Genomic DNA, 23,805 nt, shown 5'->3' on the forward strand with positions numbered 1-23,805 from the left:
CATACTTGACACATTTCAACCCTAAAGCTTTCTGAAAGAAAACAGCTATAGAAAATGAGAATGTTTGAGAAGCAGAGCAACCTATTATCATGCAGGGAAGAAAAACTGTAGATCAGTGTTTGAAGATGCATGGACTTCAACTCCCAGAATTCCCCAGCCAGCAGAACTGGCTGGGGAATTCTGGGAGTTGAAGTCCACGCATCTTCAGGTGACCAAGGTTGAGAAACACTGCTGTAGATGATAACAGGGATAACTATTCCAGAATTTAAATTATTAATAGTGATCCTACTATTCAGGAAGACAATCATCTGGGCTTTTATGAATCAGAGTTTCAACATTCCTTCTCATCAGTTCAATAGCAGCTGAGATGACCTGGTTTCTGGTCAGGTAAAATTCAACCCATAAATAAAGTGAAAATGCTTCCAGGAAGATATATTATCTAGCACTTTTTAAGCATAAATGGCAAAATGGGGTAAGGCATGTCCTTCCTCCTAAATCAGAGATGGGAAACCATGGCCCTTTTATGACTTGTGAACATCAACTCCCAGAATTCCTGAGCCAGCCATGAAGTTGAAGTCCACAAAGTCATAAAAGGGCCATAATTCCCCACCCCTGTCCTAAATGAAAGCAGCAGACCATTATCATGTTGGCTAAAGAGAGAAGTACTCCAGAGACTAGTAAACAGATACTTCATCACCCTCTGTGGATGATTCGACTATCTCTTCTCACATCGTCACTTGCTTCCTTATCAAATGAAGATAATAAGGAATGTCGCTCATGTGATTAAAACAGTGGTGCAATTCAGCCGGTTCTATCCAGTTCAGTCAAACCGGTAGCAGTGGCGGTGGGAGAATCCGCCCACCCACCTGGACATCATCACTTCCTGTTTTTGACGCTCTGCGCATGCGCAGAAGATCCTGTGCATGTGCGCGTGGTCACATTTGCGAACTGGTAGTGAAGGTAAGTTGATTTCACTCCTGGATTAAAAAGCAAGTTATATCTCTGTATGGCTTGTTAACAAGAGCTGCCAGCATCTCTCACCCATTCAGGAGTTGGATTCCACTGCCCAACAGAGGATGTGCTGGACAGACGTCGTCGATCCCGTCTGGATTGTGAGGACTCCTAAGGACAGAATGCAAATTGTTTCGCTTATCCAAGGGCTGCAACTTCCCTCGGTTGTATACTGCTACACATAAAATCAAATATTGTTTAGCAAGGATCTACTTTTCAGCATCCCAGTGCAACACTGAGAGAGGGGGACTGGCTCAAAGAGAGCCAACTGCCTTTCTGTGTCAAAAGAAGGACTCCCCACGTAGTCCAGCACTTCAATCACTACGCCATGTGTGGATGTTGTCTGTGTGTGAGAGAGAGAGTGTTTCACACACTTACACCTCAGGATGGCAACTAGGACCAGAACTGCCATTGATAAGCAATGCAATCGTAAAGCGAAACTTTGCAGGACAGCATTGCTTAGTGATGGCAGTTTTAGCAGTTCCATCATTAGGTAAGGATCATGCAAGTCTTTAAGTGAGGGTCTCATGTACCATGACTTCCAAATTGCCGCCTTCCCTATTTGACTTTGTGGGAAGCTGGCAGGGATGTTGGAAATCACGATCAAGAGACTGTGCCTGACTATGATATTGTAATCACTAAAAAAGGTAAAGGTAAAGGTTCCCCTCTCACATATGCGCTAATCGTTCCCAACTCTAGAGGGCAGTGCTCATCTCTGTTTCAAAGCCGAAGAGCCAACACTGTACGAAGACGTCTCCATGGTCATATGGCTAGCATGACTAAACACCAAAGGTGCACGGAATGCTGTTACCTACCCACCAAAGGTGGTCTCTATTTTTCTACTTGCATTTGTACATGCTTTCTAATTGCTAGGTTGGCAGAAGCTGGGACAAGTAACAGGAGCTCATTCCGTTACACAATGCTAGGGATTCGAACTGCCAAACGTCCGACTTTCTGATCGACAAGCTCAGTGTCTTTGCCACTGAGCCACCACGTCCCTCACTAGCCAGGTGCAAAAGCACCTGGATTGCAATCACATGACTGCAGAGACACTGCAAAATCCAGTGCTACAGGACTGGTCGTAAATCCTCCTTGTTCAGCACCATCACAGGTTTGGACAATCACTGAACAAGCAGTCATAAGCCAAGGATCACCTACATACATACAAAAACGCATCCATTCACATATTCTTATTATTCTTACTCATCGCTGTGCTCATTAATTATCAGGAGGAAATATATACATATATATCCCCAACAACAGCACTTGAGCAGGAGAAAGCTATAGTATATTATCCATAGCCAAGTGCTTCAAGCTAAGCAGAATTAGAATCCTTTAGCGATATAATTTATCTTCAGAGCTGATCTCTAAAACAAGCAAGATGCAGGATGCTCTGAGCTGTTAGCTTTGCTGTCTCTGGGATTTACTGTTGCATAAAACAATCAATCAAACCTGCATTATTTAGAATTACTGTAACTTAGTTGTCATAGGCTCAGAGATTGGTATCACTTCCAATAAATTTTCTTTAAAATACATTCATAAAAATACTTGCTTTGGGCACAACTTGTACTATCCTAATCATGAGAACCTATCCAATAGATTAGGAGTTTATTGCAGGATATTTCGAATGAGCAATGAATTGAATACATATACTCCCTAGATTGTTCCTATTGATAGGAGGGAATGGACTGAATTTAACCACTATATCTGAAATTTCCTGTAAGAAAATGCAGACTTTAAATTGAAATTAAATAAAATGCGCCCCAACATTCTATTAAGTTATTTTCTGTACAGAAAATGTTTTCTCCAGTTTTTTTTTTTTGGGGGGGGGGGGTCTACTGTCAAGGATAATGAAATTCTTGACTACCCATCTAAGAAACAGCAAACATTATATTAAGATGCTACTCTGAATTGTTGAATCATCACTGTGTTCTTCAACCACTAGCTACCCAAGAGCAGTTTGCAAACTTACCATGTTCCAAGTTTCAGTATCACTCGCCACGCCTGGTGAGTTTTCTTCTGCTGGAGATTGAGAGGACTCTGGCTCTAGGGAGCGCATGGTCCCATCCTCTGACACCTGAGATTTCTCTGTGAGTTTGTCAATGCCTGATTTTGAGAGGCAACATTAAAAAAAGAAAAAAAATTGGGCAAGACCTGGAGTAGTAATGGCTAACCTTTTTGTCGTTGTGTACCAAAAGTGTGTGTGCGTGCGACAGCTTGCGCGCCTGCCCGCACCCATAATGCATTGCGCACGTGACCCCCCCACGTGTACCCCCCATGCATGCACACTATGCCGCCCCATTTTAGGCCTAGAAGGCTTCCTGCACCAACCTGGAAGCCAAAACGGGGCGCAGTTATGCAATGCAAGCACCCCCCACGCATGCGCCCCACCCCAAATACCAGCTGGCCGGCAGGAGGCACATGCGCAGTGGAGCTGGGCTGGAGTGAAAGCTGCCGTGCCTGAAGAGAGGGCTCTGTGTGCCACCTGTGACACATGTGCCATAGGTTCGCCATCACAGACCTAGAGGGTTTAGCAACATCTTTCTTTCCATCTTTCTAGTCAAGATCAGAACACAATTCTGTCTACAGCAAGTTTCCTTAGCACTTTGCTGGGGAAACAAAAAAATTAAACCAAGTAGCTGGCAAAACTTACAATATCAGATGATTTTCAACATTGTGCAATGTTAAAAATATTGCACAATAGTTTAAAATAACACATTTAGCATTTTTTAATGAAATGACTACTGTTTATTTTTGCTTGTTCTAGACCAGGGGTGTCAAACTCATGTCATCATGGCAGCATCCCGTGACGTATCAGGACTTTTTTCCCTTTGCTAAACCGGGCGTGGATGTAGCCAGCATGTGATGCATCCAGCCCATGGGCCAAAAGTTTGACAGCCCTGTTCTAGACATCCACTAGCTTTTAAGAAAGGAGAATCCTAAATTAACAAGTTAAATTATATAAAAGGGAAAGACAGAAATAAATAATGAAGTCATACAGATCACAGAATGAAAATTCTTTACTATCAGAAACCTACAGTAGATCCAGGTCTTAAACCATCAAAGGCTTACCCCAGTCTACCTTCTGGACTAAAGTGAAATCTTCTGTGAGCTTCAGTGTCACAGGTACTCTGGACTTACCTGGGGTTGCTACTAGGCTGGCCTTTAGTGTCCCAGGTTCTGCCGGTGCAGCAGGTCGCGACCCTTCCATGGACATCCCCTCCTGAGAGTTGGTACGAGAGATGGGCTCAGGAGCTTTCTTTTTGCGTTGCAAAGCTTTCTGGATAGACTGCAAGTCAGTGGGTAGGTTGGCCAGCTGATGAAATACATTTCGCTTGCGAATAATGGCATACACCAAATTGGAATTACCTAGGAAATCACAACAGCAGGAGGAGAAAAATAACATCCTTAACCTTCTGTAATTGGGAAACACACATTGAAAAAGATTGTGGGTAGGACTACTAGGTGAACAAAAAAAACCAAGTAATCAATGGCTTCCTGCGATTTAATGGCTGTCTGAATGTTTGCTGCTTGGATCTGACAGCCTTAATTGTGAGATGATGAGAAATTAACTATAGCTAAATCTATATGCTCAGTTTCATACTCAAGAAGTAGAGGGTTAGCATTGTTCTGTTCCCCCTACCCTTACCCCCTTTCTTCATGTTAGTCAAATTATAGCCTGGAGTTTTTGAACACTTGTTCCTTCAGATGGTGACTTCTTCCTTTTAGCTCATCACTAGACTACTGTCCCACAAAAGAATAAACTGATATGTTATCTATTACAAAATTGATAACTTATCTGTTACAGATAACTCTGTCTGTTTCAGCATTATATCAGGAAATGTTTCTACAACATTATCCCAGCTGATGTTTCCCAGAAATTATTTAAAAACACAATGAAATAAAGTGATTGATTATATTACATTGACCAGCACACAAGATTTAGGATTTCAGGCATATTTGGCTTTCTAGCTGGCTATCAAATAACTGAGAGTCTGTTTTATTCACTCAGACTTAATTCCCAATTTATAAATGACATTTATATTACAGAAACTTATATTTGAAAAGATTTCACCAACAAGTGAAAAATCAAAAGTGGGCTAAGTTGCACTTTGTAGTTTAAAAATGCCATAAAGTAATGAGTGAGAAGTGTTGAGTGCAATAGTGGTTTTCAGTAACAGGAACTTCCTTTTTCAATTAAAATAATAAAGGAACAAACTTACATTTTATATTTTATTTTACTAATCAGAAATGGCAAATCTAAGAAAGAAGGATAATTTGCACCATGTTTGATGAAGAAGCTTTGTACTTTATACCTAGATTAAAATTTAATCTTGGATAAAGTATCAGTGTCAGCCTCCGCTTGCTGCTGCTTTGGCTGCCATTGAAACGGGAAGGGGGGGCATGGTATTTGGGAGGGGAATCATGTTGTGCTGGAAGTAGATTCTAGATGCTGTTTGACCATCTTACTGCGCATGTGGAAGAAGGGAGTTTCCCGCCAAGGTTAACTGTCCAGCATTCCATCCTGGTGATGCCTTTTGAAGTTATCTCCCACCTGACAGTTGGGTGCATTATAATTGGACTATGGACTGGGGTGCCAAGGGGAGGGGATTGAGTTATACATGATTGTTGTGACTCAGCAGATGTCTGCTGTGAGTCTTTTCGGGATACAAGATTCATTATGCAGCTGGGGCTTGTGAGAGGCAGGTTTGGAAATAAAAGGACGGATGCTGCCACGCCCTAGTCGCAGGAGTCAACATACGTTCCTTCAGACGTCCCTTCGTGTGTTCCTTGTTTGGTACAACATTGCTTGATTATTAATCGTGATTTATGGAAGATACACTTGGATAAGTGCTTTGGTGTTTCCTGTAACCCTGTTTCGTGGAGACTTTGGAAGAAGTGCATTGCTTGTAAGAATTTTGTTTTGCATTCTTGTCGGAGACTTGTATTTATGTTATTTTTGGGCTCGAAGCCAGTTTGAACTGAGAACTGATAAAGAGAATTCCCTTTCCTTTTATTTGCCTGTTGTCTGTTAACCAGTGAAAGAGGGTGGAACAGAACACATGATATTATTTGCTTTCGCGCCTAATTAACCAGATTCAGCTTAGCTTTGCAACTGTTCGTTTATAATTAGTAAAAGTACACTTGATTTCAATTCAAATGGAGTTGAGTGGTTTCTTTCCTGATTACTAAATGAAGTCAATGCTGACATTAAGCTGAATCTCATTCGCACCCATCCCGGAGCTAACAACTACCGAGGGGGGTGCCCTCACAAGAAGAAAAGGAATGTATTTGCATGCAAGCGACCAGGAGGAAGAAGATGGGGCAGCGGTGGGACCATCTTTAACGGAAAGACTGGCCAAACTGAGGGTGGAAGAACCTGCCATCTGTCCCAGATGGACTTGGGGTGTGGGACAGAAAGAGAAACCTGAGGAATTACATGCTGGAGTTACAAGAAAGAGGCCAAAGAAAAAACCAGCGGCTGATTGGAGTGGCTCTGGAGAAGAAGATTACAAGATTTCCCATGCCATGAGACTCCTCGAAGAGGCATGGACAGAACGTCGAAGCTGAGAGAGAGCAGTGGAAAGAGAGCCGACAGAGGAGCTGGAACAAAGGTACTCAATGCATAGCTTAAGGGAAAGTGAAGGGGCCGAGGAGGGTTGTGCGCAAGAAAACCCAGAACCAGCCTCCCCCCCTGCGGCTAGAGTCATTCAAAGAGCAGGGGGGGGGGCATGCAACGCCGGATGGCAAAGGTCCCTCCCTTAAGCGTAAAATATGATGGAGACCCCAAAAGTCTTGGGTTGTTTATAATTCAGGTCTGGAATTATATGGAAATCTATGGACCTGATTTAGAGACAGATGAAATTAAAGTGAGAATGGTGTTAATGGCTTTAGAGAAGAAAGCAGCCAAATGGATGGTCGGCCTACACAAATGCAATTCCTCTCTCCTGAGGTATTTTGATGAATTTATGGCAGCCATGAGAAGGAGGTTCAACAACCCTTTGACTGAGCGTCGCGGCCGCCTGAAATTTATGGCTCTTAAACAGGGAAAGAAAATTGTGCCGGATTATGTGCAGGAATTTCAAGAATTATCAGCTTATATGAGGGGGTGGTTGGAAGAGGCTTTGCTGGATCAGTTTGCTGAGGGATTGCATAAAGATATATACCAACAATGCATAAACAGACACCTTCCCCGTCGTTTAACAGTTTGGTATGAAAACGCTGCAGACATGGAATTGGATTTAGCCAGGCTTCAGTGCATGAAAGAGGGAGATGTGGAGAAATCCTCCCCAGCAGTCCCAAACCCCCCCCCTCACCCCAGAAGTGAGGGCAGGGGAAGTTTTGCTGGCAAAGCCAAGCCTTTCACTTGCTTCCGTTGTGGAAAGGAGGGGCATCGTGCTGTGAATTGCCGCGTCAAATTGGCTCAACCTGGCCCACCCCCCCGGAGGGAGGGGAAATCAGTGAAAACTCCAAGCAAGAGAAAGGAACCTGCTTTTGCTGCTGAGAATGTTTCCCAACACTTCCAGCCAGAGGCGGAGGGAGGCGTGAGCCCCAGCTCGTCTGACGAATCAGATGGGGAGGAATCTCATCGCTGGGTAAGTTCCAGAACTGACCCTATGCTTATCCCTATTGAACTTAGAGTGCCATCTTCTGGCACAACTGAAAAACTTTTAGCTCTGCTAGATTCAGGCTGTTCCCGCTGCATGATAAGCCCTGAGATGGTGGAAAAACTGGGCTTGAAGTTAAGAACTTTGAAAACCCCTATTGTTTTTTGCCAAATTGATGGTTCTATTGCGGGAGGTGGCCCTGCTCATTTTTCTACAGAACCCATAGACATGAGGATGGGTACCCACCAGGAAATAATAGCTTTTATTGTGGCGCCTGGGATGGACAGACCCCTTATTTTGGGACTCCCCTGGCTTCGTAGATGGAACCCACGCATTAACTGGAGAGAGGGTTGGTTACGAATTCGCACAAACATACCCCCCTGAGAGGAGGGTTGAGACTCCAGACTCTGACACTACTACCCCCCGCATTGGCAGCCAGGGGGCAGGAGAGAATCGAGGGGGAGGAAAGAATTCCAAAGGAGTATTGGGACCTCAAGGAGGTTTTTAGTGAAAAATCTTCTGATAAATTACCCCCACACAAACCAACAGATTGCACCATTGATATTTTGCCTGGGGTAAAGCTTCCAAAGCCCCAAATATATTCAATGTCCCCTAGAGAAATGGAGGAAATGAGGAAATTTCTCATTGAACTTGGAAAGGGGTTTCATTGAACCAGCAAGACCCAAGATAGCAGCTCCAGTATTGTTCAGAGAAAAGAAAGATGGCTCCCTGAGATTATGTGTGAACTTCAAAAACCTGAACGCGATATCATCCCAGAACCTTTACCCATTGCCACTGATGAAGGACATGTTGGCCCACCTGGGGAAGAGCCATATTTTCACTAAGTTGGACTTAAGAGAGGTGTATTATAGAGTCAGAATTAAAGAGGGGGACGAATGGAAAACTGCTTTCAACTGCCCCCTTGGCTGTTTCCAATTTCGTGTAATGCCGTTTGGCCTACAGGGGGCGCCAGCGGTCTTCATGCAACTGATTAATGAGGTTTTGCATGACCATCTTTACAAAGCCGTTATCATCTATTTAGATGATATCCTTATTTACACGGAAACACGTGAAGAACACGTGAAGCTGGTTCGCACAGTGCTAAAGAAACTTCGGCGGCTGAACTCTACGCCAAATTGTCCAAGTGTGAATTCCATCAGGAGAAGTTTGACTACCTAGGCTATTGCATCTCCCACAAGGGTGTTGAAATGGACCCCAGTAAGGTCAAGGCGGTCACCGAGTGGGAGGCCCCTCGTACACGTAAGCAATTGCAGAAATTTTTGGGTTTTACTAATTTCTATCATCAATTTTTTCCCTCTTTTGCTAAAATAGCTCTCCCAATAACTATCCTCCTTAAGTCTAAGGGTGAGGCGAAACCCAAACCTAGCAAGCCGCTGAATTGGACTATGGAATGCCAAGCTGCTTTTGAGAAGTTAAAGCGGCTTTTTGCAGAGGAACCGGTCTTCAAGCACCCGGACATGGATGCGCCTTTTGTGGTCCAAGCTGACGCCAGTGACATGGCTATGGGAGCTGTATTACTTCAAACTAATAGTCAAGGTAAATTAGAACCCTGCGCGTACACCTCTCACAAACTAACCGACATGGAGAGACGTTGGGCCATTTGGGAAAAAGAAGCTTTTGCTGTTCGCTGGGCTTTGGCCACATGGCACCATTTTCTAGAGGGCGCCAAACACCATTTCGTGGTGCGGACTGACCATAAGAATTTGGAAGCTTTGAGGACACCCAGAAAACTTTCTCCTAAGCAAATGCGCTGGGCTCAGCATTTTAATAGATTTAATTTTACCTTGAAATACATTCCGGGTGGGAAAATTTTTATGGCTGATGCTTTATCCAGATTTCCTCAATGCAACTGTTCTAAGCTCAGTGTGATCCAGCCTGTCATTCCCGCAACGAGCCTCGCTGCTCCTGTTGTTACTAGGAGTCACACAACCTCTAAGCTGGAAGTCACTCAGGACTTTCTTTCTCACATGAAAAAGGCCCTCACTGATGATGATTGGTTCCGATAGCACGTGAATGCACTATGAGGGATGAGTTGCCTTGGATTGGGACGAAGCTATACGTTCCTGCGTCCCTTAGGACCATTGTTCTTCAACGGGCTCATGATTCCCGAATGGCAGGGAATTTTGGATTCATCAAGACTCTCCACCTCGTCAAGTGGCAATTTTGGTGGCCCTCTTTGAAAAAGGACATTGAGAAATATGTTGCCAGTTGTCCCGTTTGTGCTGCTGCTAAACGACCTCCAGGTAAGCCCCAGGGATTACTCCAGGCGGTGGCTCGCCCAGTAGCCCTGTGGAAGGAGATTTCTATGGATTTCATTGTCGAACTTCCTGAGAGTCAGGGACACACTGTTATCTGGGTTGTTACCGACTTGTTCTCCAAACAGGTCCATTTCATCCCTTGCTCCAGGATTCCCTCTGCTAAATCTCTCGCTAAGATGTTCATCTCCCATATTTACCACTTACATGGGCTGCCCAACTGCATCATTTTGGACAGGGGGGTTCAGTTCACCTCCCTTTTCTGGAAAGAGTTTCTGAAGCGGATTAGCTCCACCCAGGGGTTAAGCTCCTCCCACCACCTTCAGACTAATGGGGCTTGTGAAAGGACTAATTCTGTATTGGAACAATATTTACGTTGTTTCATCAACTACCAACAGGATGATTGGGTGGATTTGTTGCCCCATGCTGAGGTAGCTTACAATAATTCCGTGCACAGCAGCACTGGGTTTACCCCTTTTCGTGTGGTGTTTGGCCAGGATTTCGTGCCCATTCCTGAGATTCCTCGTGAACAACCCCAGGTGTCGTCGCTGTCCGAGTGGAGTGATCGCCTTTGGGACATTTGGCCTTTGGCTCTCCAAACTCTGAATGCTGCGCACCGTGCTCATAAGAGACAGGCTGATAAGAAACGGACTAAACCCTATGAGTACAAAGTTGCTAATCAAGTTTATTTGTCCACTAGATTTCTTCAGACACCCCAGAAGTCGAAGAAGTTGGGGCCCAAGTATGTTGGTCCATTTCCTGTTGTCAAGGTCATCAACCCTGTTTCTGTCCGGCTCCAGTTGCCTAAGCATCTCAACCGGGTTTACCCTGTTTTTCATGTTAACCTCCTGAAGCCTGTCTGCACTTCTTCTTTGAGGCCGCCTCTCCCTCCTCCACCCGCTCCGCTTTTGATTTGAGGGTGAGCAACATTTCGAAGTCCGTGAAATTTTGGACTCTCGTAGACGCCGGAACCGTGTCCAGTACCTGGTGGCTTGGAAGCATTTTCCCCCTTCTCACACTGAATGGGTTGACGGGTCCCATGTTCGAGCGCCTCGTCTGCTCCGCAAATTCTACTCTGCTTATCCTGACAAGCCCTGATTTTGGACACTCTCCTAATTTTCCTTTCTTTTGTTTTTCTCCTTTCCCCTTTCCCTCTTTGGTGTGATGTTGTTTGTCTGTTTGTTTGTGTTCTTTTCATTTCTGCAGGTCTGACCGCCCTTTTTCTGGAGGAGGGCCGGATGTCAGCCTCCACTTGCTGCTGCTTTGGCTGCCATTGAAACGGGAAGGGGGGGCATGGTATTTGGGAGGGGAATCATGCTGTGTTGGAGGAAGATTCTAGACGCTGTTTGACCATCTTACTGCGCATGTGGAAGAAGGGAGTTTCCCGCCAAGGTTAACTGTCCAGCATTCCATCCTGGTGATGCCTTTTGAAGTTATCTCCCACCTGACAGTTGGGTGCATTATAATTGGACTATGGACTGGGGTGCCAAGGGGAGGGGATTGAGTTATACATGATATTATTCGCTTTCGCGCCTAATTAACCAGATTCAGCTTAGCTTTGCAACTGTTCGTTTATAATTAGTAAAAGTACACTTGATTTCAATTCAAATGGAGTTGAGTGGTTTCTTTCCTGATTACTAAATGAAGTCAATGCTGACAATCAGAGAGGAATAGAATTTTTTTTTAACCGTTGAGCCACTCACCATCAAACTGGTACTGAATAATATTGTTGAAGACTTCCAGCAAAAAGAAGACAAGGTGATGGTTTTGCACCATGGAGAAAAGGAACCAAGTAGTTGAAAATGCTTCCAATAGATGCAGCAATTTGTTAGCTGCTACCATGGAAAGAGATTTCAAGTATGGAGATACTAGGAGATGGAAAAAATTAAAAAGAAAGGAAAAGTCATTTGGGGAGATCAAACATCCACTATAATTATGTACCATATTAGTGTACAATCAGTTAAGATCCAAGTGTTAAGGTCCATATCAGTTAAGATCCAAGAGTAACATCGATATCTTAACACTTGCTATGGGAAGGCGCTACAAATTAATTTTATAAAGGGAAATAGCAATAGTGTAAATGTCACTGAACTCTTGAACAGCTACATCATAATGGTAAAGAAAACGAACGCCATCTACTGAGAAGAAGCCAGTATTACAGCAACTCTTCAACCACTTTTAAAATTATATCCGCTTTGAACGATGACATCCCTCAAATAAAACCAAGAGATGTTCAAAGCTACACCTATATCTCCTAATTTTTCAACAGTTGCCTCCAAAAAGAGTCTTGGGTACTAAAATTAAATTTCTAGACATGATAAGGCCTGCATGCATGATTATACTGGTTTCAATTCTGAAGGAAAACCACACCGCACTATTTGCCCCCAAGATTTTGAAAATTAAAATATTGTTTAAATATATATATTAAGGCTTTCAGTTTTGGCTGTCATTGTAGAGTCGGCAACTTACCATTCACTATGATGGTAAGGAGGCAGTCAAACAGGGGCTGCAATCGCTGATGTCCACTAGTGATGATTTTATGAAAAACCTGCAGGATAGAATAGAAAGTAAGAATGTAAACAAAAGATCACAGAGCTGCTGTACTATTTTTATAGCAGCTAGATTCTCTGCTACGAGCAAAGATGCTGCTAGCAAATTCCAGACTCACAATGATGAGAAGATCTGCATGTGTCCCTGTAAAGACAGGAATATCCATTGGTACGCGTACAGAATATGGTTTGTTGAGACGAACACCGAAATTTCTTTCCCCACTCAGCAGCAATAAGATGAAGACACCAATATGCATAAGACCAACTCGAGCTGTAAAAATATGGCGCCAAAATTAAATCTGTCAGTGGCCGGAAGGCAAGCCAGCCATTAACAATAGCAGTTCAAAAGCAAAATATAATGCTTACTAACATCAATATCTCACTCTCATTTGGTGTGGTATTCAAAAAAAAATGGTTCAATGACACCCATGCTGCTGTCCAGCAGACATTTTAACATCGAGAAGCAGCCTGCATATGTTGCTATGCAATTTTATGCAGAACTACAAATGTAACCCGTATGACTCAATATGTGGATAAATACATGTGGTTGCTTTTGGTCCCAACTCAGCTCTGGCCCTTCTCTAACTAGGATCTCAGAAATCACTGATCTTAATCTGTCCCACAAAATGACATGGAAATAGCTTGTGGTCTTATCTGAATTCATTCCCTTGACCTTTAAAGCCTATAAACAAACACATTTCTCTGGCATGTTCTAACATTATTATCCAATATGGCTGGTTACACATGTTAGACTAGGTTTGGCATTTTTATCCACCTATCAAGTCCTTTATTATTAAGAGATATACAGAGGTGTAGAAGTATGTGTGTGTGAGAGAGGGGGGGATGTAGAAAGAAAGAAAGGAAGGAAGGGAGGGAGGGAGGGAGGGAGAAAGAAAGAAAGAAAGAAAGAAAGAAAGAAAGAAAGACATTTTAATGACAGAGAGCTTCACTTTTGGATACTATGCTGTGAAGAAAGCTACGAGGGGGCAGCACGATGCAAAATTAGTGAGTCATATTGTGTGTATCATAAAACACACAGTTTTTTCAATTTCCTAGTGTTTCACAATTAATCTCAGGCTTACATTACAGATTCTGTTTTTTCCTATCTCTAAATTGTGGAAAAGATTAAATCTGTTGATGAAGCCAAGTTCTCAAGGTCACAAAAATGGAGCCACAGGATGCCCAATGCTATCCCACCGTGCCTTTGGGATGACCACAGACAGTTGGGAGCATTTGCAGTCACATACAATTTTATCTATATCAAGGCAGGAACGAGAGAGGCTGTTTGCGATGTCACCTTTTGCTATATAGATTAGAAATGCCAGATTTGTCATTCTGTAAATAAGCACCAGTCACCCAGGGACTTGGATCCAAATACAATTTATAATTCTGGAATCCCCAGTCTTAGGACTGGGGAATCAGTTGAAAAGACACTGAATCAACTTTTTCCAGCATAAATTCTGAGAATAGGTAAAGCCAAACTTACATTGATCTGCTCTAGCATCGTTAAGAAAATAAAGGATTGGCACCAGGATATCTAAAACGTCACTGCTTTTCAGAACAAAGAAGAGAAATTTCTGAAAAAGAAAAAGACCAATTAGACACCAAGTTGATCGAGGGGGAGTCTTTATAACTGTCACGAAAGCTGGACAAAATAAAACTGCATCAATAGGGGAGAGGAATGTTTCAGCATCTTTATTAATGTTTTCTAGCAGGCCTGTAAAAATATTGCATTTTAAAACATTTTCCTTATTTGTTCATTTTCCAATGGCTTCACATTTTTATACTGGTTTACGGAGGGTAAGACTGAGGATTTTGTGAACCGTCAGTCTGTGAATTCCTTACTCAAAGTGATAATTTGTCAGCAAACTTGGAGAAAATTGCACTGTTGGCATTAAAAATGCCTTGAATAAAAATCCTCCTCTTTTCCTTATTTTTGATCTGAATGCATTAAAGAACAGGCAAGCATCATAATTTTCCTATGCAGATTGCTTTCAGATTATGGTTTCTCAGGAATACAGGTTCAACAGGCCTGATATCTGAACACACAGGCAGAGATTGAGACTTGTTAGGTACGCAGCATCAGCAATGGGTCAGTGCAGTGGTGGGTTTCCATTTTTTCCACTACCTGTTTGCTCGTGCACAGAAGCATCCGGGCGGGTAGGCAGAGCCTCCCACCACCGCCACTACCAGTTCACCTGATCTGGGCCGAACTGGGAGCAACCCACCTCTGGGTCAGTGACTCCAAACAACTGCATCACAACCCAATCTTTTGCAACCATTTGTTTCTCTTCTAATCCAAAACTGTTACCGTTGACCAGCTCATCACCACTAAGATTCTCCCGTGTGTTCATTTATCAGGCTCTGATCCTGCTCTCCTACCCCAATTCTTTAATAATGCCAGCGATAGAAAACAGAACCTTGTTGAAATCACAGAGTTTCCAGAAGAGAACCAGCAGCTCTTGATGGAACTGAATCTTTTTAGTCGAATTTGGTAGGTAGGTTTGGAGCAGAGGGTTGGAAAGCAGACGAGCCACTCCTTTCAAAACAAACTGGAAATCCTAACATAAAAAAGCATAAATATGTTACAATATGGAAACCTAAGATTAAGCCCATACAATTTTTTAAAAATCCGATTCATTACCTCTTCTCTGTGTATTCTAGACAGGTAATTGACAAACAGGTTGTCTGGTCCTGGAGGCTGCATTGAAAGAAACCAAGCAAATGTTTCTTACATTTAAAACACCCTTGGGATAAGTATGTTTGTCTCTGAATTCATTGGCAAATGACATTTTCACTAAATCAGTCAAACAATCCTGATACTATGTTAAGTGTTAAACTATAATTGATACCTTTGATCCCAAGGATCAATGAATCAATGAATATCAATGAATTATAATTCCCTGGAGCCTCAATCAGGATAGGGTACTGGGAGCTATAATTCAGCAACATCTGGAGAGCCTTCACTATTCTAAGAACTAGGATATAACGGTTGCTTATCATTTTATGAAATAAATAAAACATAGATCTAATATTTCCTAGTTTAAAAAATATACAGCATAGAATAGATTAATTAGTTCCTTTTCATCAGAAAACAAATGCCTAAAGTGCTCATGTCTCTGTTCATTCATGGGTATTATGAATACCTCTCCAGTATGCAGTACAGTGAGGAAATACAGGAAAATGTAAATATTTATGCTAGTAATGCAGTGAATGAAAAGGTCTGAATTAATAAATCTGCTCATGGAAAAAGAATTCAAAATAGTTAGTTTGGTATTGAGAAGGCAAATGTACATCTTTAAGCACTTAAGAGGCAATATTTCAGATCCATCACATTGCTTTAAGATGCAGGTATTCTTCGACTCACAACAGTTCATTTAGTGACCATTCAAAGTTACAATAGCATTGAAAAAAAGTGACTTGTGATCATTTTTCACACTTACGACTGTTGTAGTGGTCCTGAGGTCAAGAGATCAAACTTTGGACACTTGGCAACTGGTTTATATTGATCATGGTTGCAGTGTCCTGGGGTTATGCAAGAGGGATTATGTGACCAACTTTTGCAACCTTCTGACAAGCAAAGTCAATGGGGAAGCCAGATTCATTTAACAACTCTGCCACTATCTTAACAACAGCAATAATTCACATAACAACTGCAGCTAGACAGGTTGTAAAATGCAGCAAAATTCACTTAAATGTCTCACTTGGCCACAGAAATTTTGGGCTCAGTTGTGGTCATAAATCGAGGACTACCTGTATTTGATAAATGCTTGCTTAAAACAAATTCAGAAAGATGGTTAAAATCCATTTTTATGTTTGAGCCCAAATATCTTCAAATGTTTCAAACCAATTATCTGAATTCTTGGGGACCATGGAAAGCTACCATTTGAGAGAAGAATTTAGTACCATCTTTCTAGGGTCACTTATCTTCTATCTATATAAAAATGTGTGTGTGTTTGTGTGTTTGTGTGTCTGTGTGTGTGTGTGTGTGTGTGTGTGTGTGTGTTCCAGCATAACTCTGGAATGCCTCGAGCAATTTCAACCAAACTTGGTACACAGATGTTTTCTCTGGAAAAAAATACTGTGGGGGTAAGAAACCCCTCGAGGTGTGTGTTCTGTCAAGATATAGCCTGTTGTGCCTTAAAATGGCTTCTACTGTACTGCTGCAAATTGGATTATACTGTACAGCGCAGTGGAGTTGCCATGGTAATGGCTTCACAGTACTCTACAAGGGGGCCCCCTCTGGTAAGCCCCCTCTGGTAAGGGGGAAATCCAACATTAGAAATTATGTTTGGTCCGGACATTTCCCCCCTATAAATAAATACCCAGGCAATGCTGGGTTATCAGCACTATGTACTCTAAAAGTTTCCATTCAAAGCTGCTTTGCTTTAAGAAAGCCGGTTGAGCATATCTGTTGCTCCTCCATATTATAAACACAGCTAAATCTGGGAGCAACTCACATCGGTATCATCCATGACTGTTCCAGTGGTCGTGCCATCTACTGTGGGACTGGAGCTGGTAGAAGTGTCATAGTCCAAGGTGACGATAAGGACTTGAGCGGCTTGCTCCACCAGTGGTTCACGATAGTCCGAGAAGAGCAAGTGGTTATAGGGAATCCCATAACCCACTGGATCATAAGCAGAGACGATATTCAAGAGGGAAGTAAAGAGCGGAAGGGCATGCCTAGAAGAGGATCCAACATGCTCAAAACAATGTTAAAAGCTTTCTAACAAAGAATAAGCTTTCATTTTATTAGCAATGATTAAATAGCGTTTTTATTCCTCAGACACATTCATTAGTGAAAAGAAAAAATGCATTTGAGGTCATTATTCTTACTTATTTTAATGAATGAAATAATATGCTATATGAATGACAACATAGATTAAAACATCCTATTTTGCTCTCCAGTATGGCTAAGTGACTGCAAAAGAATGTCACATATTTAAAAACTGACCCAACTCTTTCTAAAAAAAATTCTTCAATTTATAATAAAAAGAACCCATTCATTTTGTATAATCTGCTAATTATTGCAAACTGCTTATTTTACAGTGCCTCCTGTCTTAAGGACAAATGTTCAGCATGCTACTAGGGTGAGGTGGGGGGCAGCTTTCCTGCTAACTCTATGGCGGGAGGGTTAGCAGTTGTCTGGATATAGTCTAGTATTCCAAAACCATCCACTATTTGGATCAAACATTGATTGGCTCCAATTAGGCAAACATAGCCCTAAAGACATATATACTGAACTAATAAGGAAAAAGAAATAACTGAAGGTATAAGGAGTAATGGAATAATGTCTATCGTATATACACAATCCTTTTAATTAAAGAAGGTTTAGATTAAACAAATGTGTTTCAAAGCATCCATCGCATGCAATGTGCTATTTCTCACCTGTTCTCTGTAGAACAGAAGAACTGGACCCAAGGATTAGTGTTGCTGCTATCAGAGGAGGGAGGCAAGTACATGACCTCCGAGAAACAGGTCAGCAGAAGTTTCAGTAGCTCTGTCCTGAAAAATGTATGAATAGCAAGTTTCGGTCAGAGGGAGTATTCATTATTATTCACAGGGACTTTGCCACAGTTTTATTCTTTATTTTGTAGGAGCAAGTTTGTTGAACTGTTTTTAAAAAAATGTGCTAAAACTAGAATGAGGCTTTCCTACAGTAGGATTTCTTAAAGAAATACTGTACAATTCAAGACCTTTAAGCCACCAGGAGCCACAAAGACATTTACTACAATATTTAGTATTAGAGACTGGCCGGGCAGGGGAGTGGGAGGGAGGCAGAAGGAGAGAGTCAAACAAGGAATTAGTCTGGAATTCCTATGTGAACATAAGAGGGTGAAGTCTGACAACCCCCTTGAATGTCATTGAACCTTATCTAGGTGCAGACCATCAATCTGAGAAGATTCCTGTGTATAGGCTTGAGCAATAAAACAACTAATTGAAGTCTTCACCTATGGATCTAGTTGTTCGGACCTCACAGTTTATTCAACTGGATATTCTGCTTAGCTCCATCCCAATCAGAGTTTATGTACAGTGACTACAGAAAACTAACAATGAAGTAAAAGATAACAAATTGTGTAGTCATTTATAAGCCATGTGTAATAGTAGTGGCAATTTCTGCACTTTAATAAATTAAGAATGTCTCAGTTTTTATATTCTATGACAGTGGTCCCCAACCCCCGGTCCGCGGACCGGTGCCGGGCCGTGGAGTACCTGGCCCCGGGCCGCGCAGCGGCCGGGGGCCATGATCGCTGCAGCGGCCGGGGGACATGATCGCTGCAGCGGCCGGGGGACATGATCGCTGCAGCGGCCGGGGGACATGATCGCTGCAGCGCAAAGGCTCCTGGGCCGTGCGCAAAAGCTCCTGGGCCGTGTGCAAAGGCTCCAGGGAAGAGAGCCCCACGCAGGTACGCAATCAATGTGTCGTCGCGAACAACGCCCCCCCACCCCTGCGCGCGCTCAGCGGGCCACGGTAAAATTATCAAAGGCTGACTGGTCCGCGGTGATAAAAAGGTTGGGGACCACTGTTCTATGATGTTCATCCAGGAGATGGACTTGAAGTTAGTGATTAAGGCACCAGGTTAAATAGCAGGAGACCATGAGTTCCAGGCATGAAAACCTAAGGTGACCTTGGGCCAATCACTCTCTCATAGCTTGATCTGTCATTTGCTGATGTCCTCACCTATTTAAATCATGGCTGAAGTTGGGCGACGGTGAATGAGCAAATCCAACACCAGCCTCCCAGATGTATTCACAACTATCAATTGCATGGATGTCCTCAGCCGTGTCCTGGAAAAGAAAAAGAAGTTAGCACATCAAATAATGCCAAACCTTCCAGGTAAAATTATGAATAGGACTATGAATATTTAGACAAAATCTCTCAATTCTCTTGCAGATGGAAGAAACAATGACCAGTGGTGCAGAATTAGAGGGTACCTTCTAGCATTACTAATTCAAATCATGTGAGATAGCCTTCCCCACCTTAATGGGTTTTCTACAATAAGAAGAAAGGTGGAAAAAATACAGAAAGACATGCAAAGTTTACAGGGTTGTGTGAATGAGGCGTACTGATTGCACATTAAAAGTCTCAAAATGACAGAGTGAGGATGACTGCACTGATACCAGCGTGACGAAATGCATAGCCAGCAAATAGACCAGCTCTTTGTAACCCCTCTCCAAATGAGGAGAAAATTTGAGATCGCCCACAAGTGCTCCTAACAGTTGCTCCTTGTACGGAGATCACAAGGCAATGGTCTTCAGCAGGTTTAGAGCACTTAGAGATGAGGGAATACCTATCTTTTTGCTCAAACTGCAATCAAAGCCTTCAAAAGTGTAGGTTTGAGGTTTGAGGTTTTATTCAACTGGTATGCCGCCCTATTCCCGAAGGGACTCAAGGCGGCGAACAAACCGGAAGGGAAGGGAACAATACAAATGGAAAAAAACAAGACAACAATACAAAACCAGTTTAAAAGGTCTCAACAAACACACCAATTCGAGTGGGGATGGAACTCAACAACCCCAGGCCTGCCGGAACAGCCAGGTCTTAATGGCTTTACGGAAAGCCTGAAGGGTAGGGAGGGTCCGAATCTCCACGGGGAGATCGTTCCAGAGGGCCGGAGCAGCCACAGAGAAGGCCCTCCTCCGGGTGGTCGACAATCGGCATTAGCCGGCAGATGGAATTCGAAGGAGGCCTAGTCTGTGGGATCTAATAGGTCTTTGGGAGGTGATCGGCAGGAGGCGGTCTCTCAAGTACCCAGGTCCAATACCATACTGAGTTCATGTACTTTCTTTCCAATCACTTTCAGAAATTGCTTGTTATTTATTGATTTATCAAATTTATATGGCTGTCAATCTCATAAAAAGTGACTCAGGGCAGCCTACAAAAAATAAATAGAACAATAAACATATTAAAAATATGTTAAATGAAAATAGTTCAACAAACATTCACCTAGATTATTGTTCATGCTTCTGATGACGCGAACTTTGGCGTGCAAAAACTAAGCTACAATAAGTTTCCACAGGTCTTTTCAATATTTCCGTCTAATCTTAATGAAAGCTGACATATTTAGGAATGTCCTATCATCAAATGCAGCCCAAATGCATTTGGGGTTTGCTGTTTCAGAATTAGTCATACTGTGGCCTAGAGGTATGAGTCATTATTTTGCAGTTCAGTTTTACAGGTTTGCTAGAGGTCTGCTATACAAGAGTTTTCTGTGCTTGTGATCAGAAATTTTACAAGTAGACTTCCTCACAAAGACCAAGACTACAAGCACTGAACTCACAATCCCCTTATCCGTAGTATCCATAGACAATACTAGCTATGCTTTAAAAAAGCTTCCCTAGGATTGCATTCGTGTGTAGGCAATGCAATTCAATGCAATGCAAGGAAGATTTCAGAGATCTATTGCATTGCAATAATATCTCTTCTTTCTAAAACTTTTGCACTCACTGAACTGGCAGTAATGCTAGCAGCAACCCACCCCTGGTGTGGACTACTTCAAAGTGCTCTACATTGGGTTATAGCACTTCTAGTGGCACATATGTAAGACTTCTGCTGTGTAAGCTGTATTGGGTGTTGGCTTGCTTCGAGGTCCAATTCAACATGTTGGTGGTCATCTTTAAAACCCTTAATGGCATGGGACCAAGTTACCTGAGGAACAGCCTGATGCCAATTATATCAGCTTTTTCCACCTGGTCAGGCAGGAAGGGCAAGTTTCCAACCCTGACAGCTAAAGAATTCAACTGGCAGGAACCAGGAAGAAAATCTTCTCTACCACTGCAGAACATCCTGCCCTGAAGTGAGGGTGACTCCCATCTTTCTGGCCTTGTGGAAGAAAGTTAAAAAACTGGCTCTATCAATTATCCAGGGGATCCAAGAGCAGAATGCAACTCTGGGGTAACTGGTCATCATTCATTTTTTTAAAAAACTCCTGTCTTTTTAGGTTTGTTTTTAACTCTTTTAACTTTGTCTTTTGTATGGATTGTATAAGTTTTTTTATCTGTAAACTGCCCAGAAAACACTTTGATAATAACACTTAGACTATTATACCACTTCACGATGTTTTATAGTCCTCTCTAAGGGGTTTACAGAGTGGGCCTATTGGCCACATCAATCTGAGTCCTCATTTTACCAACTTTAGAAAGATAGAAGGCTGAGTCAACCTTGAGCCGGTGAGACTCAAACTTCCAAACTGCTGGCAGTCAGTAGAAGTAGCCTGTAATACTGCATTCTAATCATATACTGCACTTTAACCACTGCACCAACAGGGCTCATAATGAGATGGGGAGTATATAAATTTGATGAATAAATAAATCAAATGGCATTAAATGAATCACATGTGTCAGAATTCTCTATTCCTCCATATTCCATAGTAGCTGGTCTCCAACTTCGACAAAGATTGATAGCTCAGGGTAGTGGTGGATTTCCATTTCTTTTACTAATGGTTCATGTGCAGAAGCGTCCGGGCAGGTGGGCGGAGCCTCCCACCACCGTCACTACTGGTTCACCCGATCCGGGCCCAACCAGGAGCAACCCACCTCTGGCTCAGTGCAATCACTACTTCACTTACGGGAAATTCCACCTTAATACAGACAGCTCAGCAAATGCACTAGACTGTATACAAAAAATTATTATAGCAATAAATGTTTCCTATTGACATCTTAAAAACTGAGGCTGTCATACTAGATCCTAAACAACCAATGTTTGACTTACCACATTGTTTTTACGATGGCTCTGGACAGTGAATTCTGGACAGAAGAGCAGATCTGCAATGGCTAGAAGCAGTGACTCAGCCAGTGGCCTAGCATTTTCATCATCTTCATCTCCCTATAAATCAGCAATAAGTTACAATATTTCATATCTGACCTTATATCATTAAAGTCCACAATGGGGGGAGAGGGGTGTTAAGGAAATCCGGATGATTATTAGGTCAATATTGTTACTGATACTTTATGACATACAGGTAGTCCTCAACTTATGAGCACAACTGAGCCCAAAATTTGTTGTTAAGTGAAACATTTGTTAAATGTGTTTTGCCTCATTTTACAATCTTTCTTGCCACAGTTGTTAAGTGAATCACTGCAGTTGATAAGCTAATAAGCCAGCTGTTAAGTGAATCTGGCTTTCCCATTCACTATGCTTGTCAGGTCTCAGGTGATCACATGAACCAGTTGCCAAGTAACTAAACTTTGATCACCTGATCATGGGGATGTTGCAAAGGTCATAACTGTGAAAAACGGTCATAAGCCACCTTTTTCAGTGCCATTGTAACTTTCAACAGTCACTAAACGAACTGTTACAAGCCAAGGACTACCTGTATTATACCACATGGAAAAATCGCATTTACACAAGCCAGAAGTTTCATTACACTATAGATACTATAAGGTTTATCCCCATATGCACTACCCCAGGCAAAATTCAAGCAGGCTGAACTACCCCGACTATGAACTACTGTGGTCTGATACTTGCAACTACAATTTAGATGGGCTTCAATTCATTATCTTTCGTATGAACAGAATTTTAGCAAAGCACATAACTTCATTTGCTGTGGTGCAGCCCGTGACCAATATACAATAGGAGCAGAGATCACTTATAGAATAGATGCTCTCGGCTTGCTGAGAGACCAAAATATCTCCCTGCAAAACACCCTGAGTGCTTCAAGGCTTCAAGCTCCGTCTTTTTGTCTCAATGCTGACGCTTCACTCCACATTTACAACAGTTTCCAAGGAAACCATAGATCCTCGTCAGCAGGTCTCTAGCTCTTTCCCCCACCCCTCCCTCCTTACTCATCCTGGATCTCATATTCCTGCCCCCACCCCGTGCTGGGGGGAAAAATGACAGACTCTTATCTGTGACAGCCAGCCTGTATCAACTTGTGCATGACATGGACACAAAGGCTTTCACTCACAGCAAGCAGACTGGATTATAATAATAACCTGTATTGATCTGACATTATCTAGTGCCACATCAGAACATCTAATAAAAGTGTTTCAAATGCAGAAAACAGTCGCAAGACATTAAAAAAAATCAACTGCAGATACTTTAATTTAGTTTTGAAATTAGAGAAGGAAAAAGGAGCCTTAGAATCTTAAAGGTTAAAAACATGAATCAGTTAACTAAAGAGATCATTTTATGACAATCCATCAACCCCATGATAATCAAGATATTTAAAACAAAGCCATACCTCACAGGAATAAATGCTAGACAGCACTGATGAATTACTGGTTACAATTCTACATGAGATTCTCCAGTTCAGTAAAATGAACAAAAACACTACAATTATTGTACACTTTTAACTTTTGCTCAGTTTAATAGAATTAGCTCAGAAATACTGTATTTATAGAATTTACTGAGAGAAGATT

General features: G+C 42.3%; 1 protein-coding gene across 1 annotated transcript in view; it reads right to left on the reverse strand.

Moving 5' to 3' along the window:
* HID1 (HID1 domain containing) overlaps positions 1–23,805 on the reverse strand; it is a 68,928-nt gene that overhangs the window by 14,827 nt on the left and 30,296 nt on the right. The window contains exons 4-16 of the mRNA XM_032210836.1: positions 22,157–22,270; positions 19,127–19,233; positions 17,833–17,949; positions 16,905–17,127; positions 15,089–15,145; positions 14,865–15,005; positions 13,931–14,021; positions 12,564–12,715; positions 12,365–12,443; positions 11,599–11,763; positions 4,153–4,380; positions 2,984–3,117; positions 1,042–1,122 (exon numbers count right to left, since the gene is read on the reverse strand). Coding sequence (XP_032066727.1) covers positions 1,042–1,122; positions 2,984–3,117; positions 4,153–4,380; positions 11,599–11,763; positions 12,365–12,443; positions 12,564–12,715; positions 13,931–14,021; positions 14,865–15,005; positions 15,089–15,145; positions 16,905–17,127; positions 17,833–17,949; positions 19,127–19,233; positions 22,157–22,270 — 1,689 coding nt within the window. The remainder of the gene's footprint in view (positions 1–1,041; positions 1,123–2,983; positions 3,118–4,152; positions 4,381–11,598; positions 11,764–12,364; positions 12,444–12,563; positions 12,716–13,930; positions 14,022–14,864; positions 15,006–15,088; positions 15,146–16,904; positions 17,128–17,832; positions 17,950–19,126; positions 19,234–22,156; positions 22,271–23,805) is intronic.

This window comes from Thamnophis elegans, chromosome 2, assembly GCF_009769535.1.
Source record: "Thamnophis elegans isolate rThaEle1 chromosome 2, rThaEle1.pri, whole genome shotgun sequence".
Classification (NCBI taxonomy): Eukaryota; Metazoa; Chordata; class Lepidosauria; order Squamata; family Colubridae; genus Thamnophis; species Thamnophis elegans.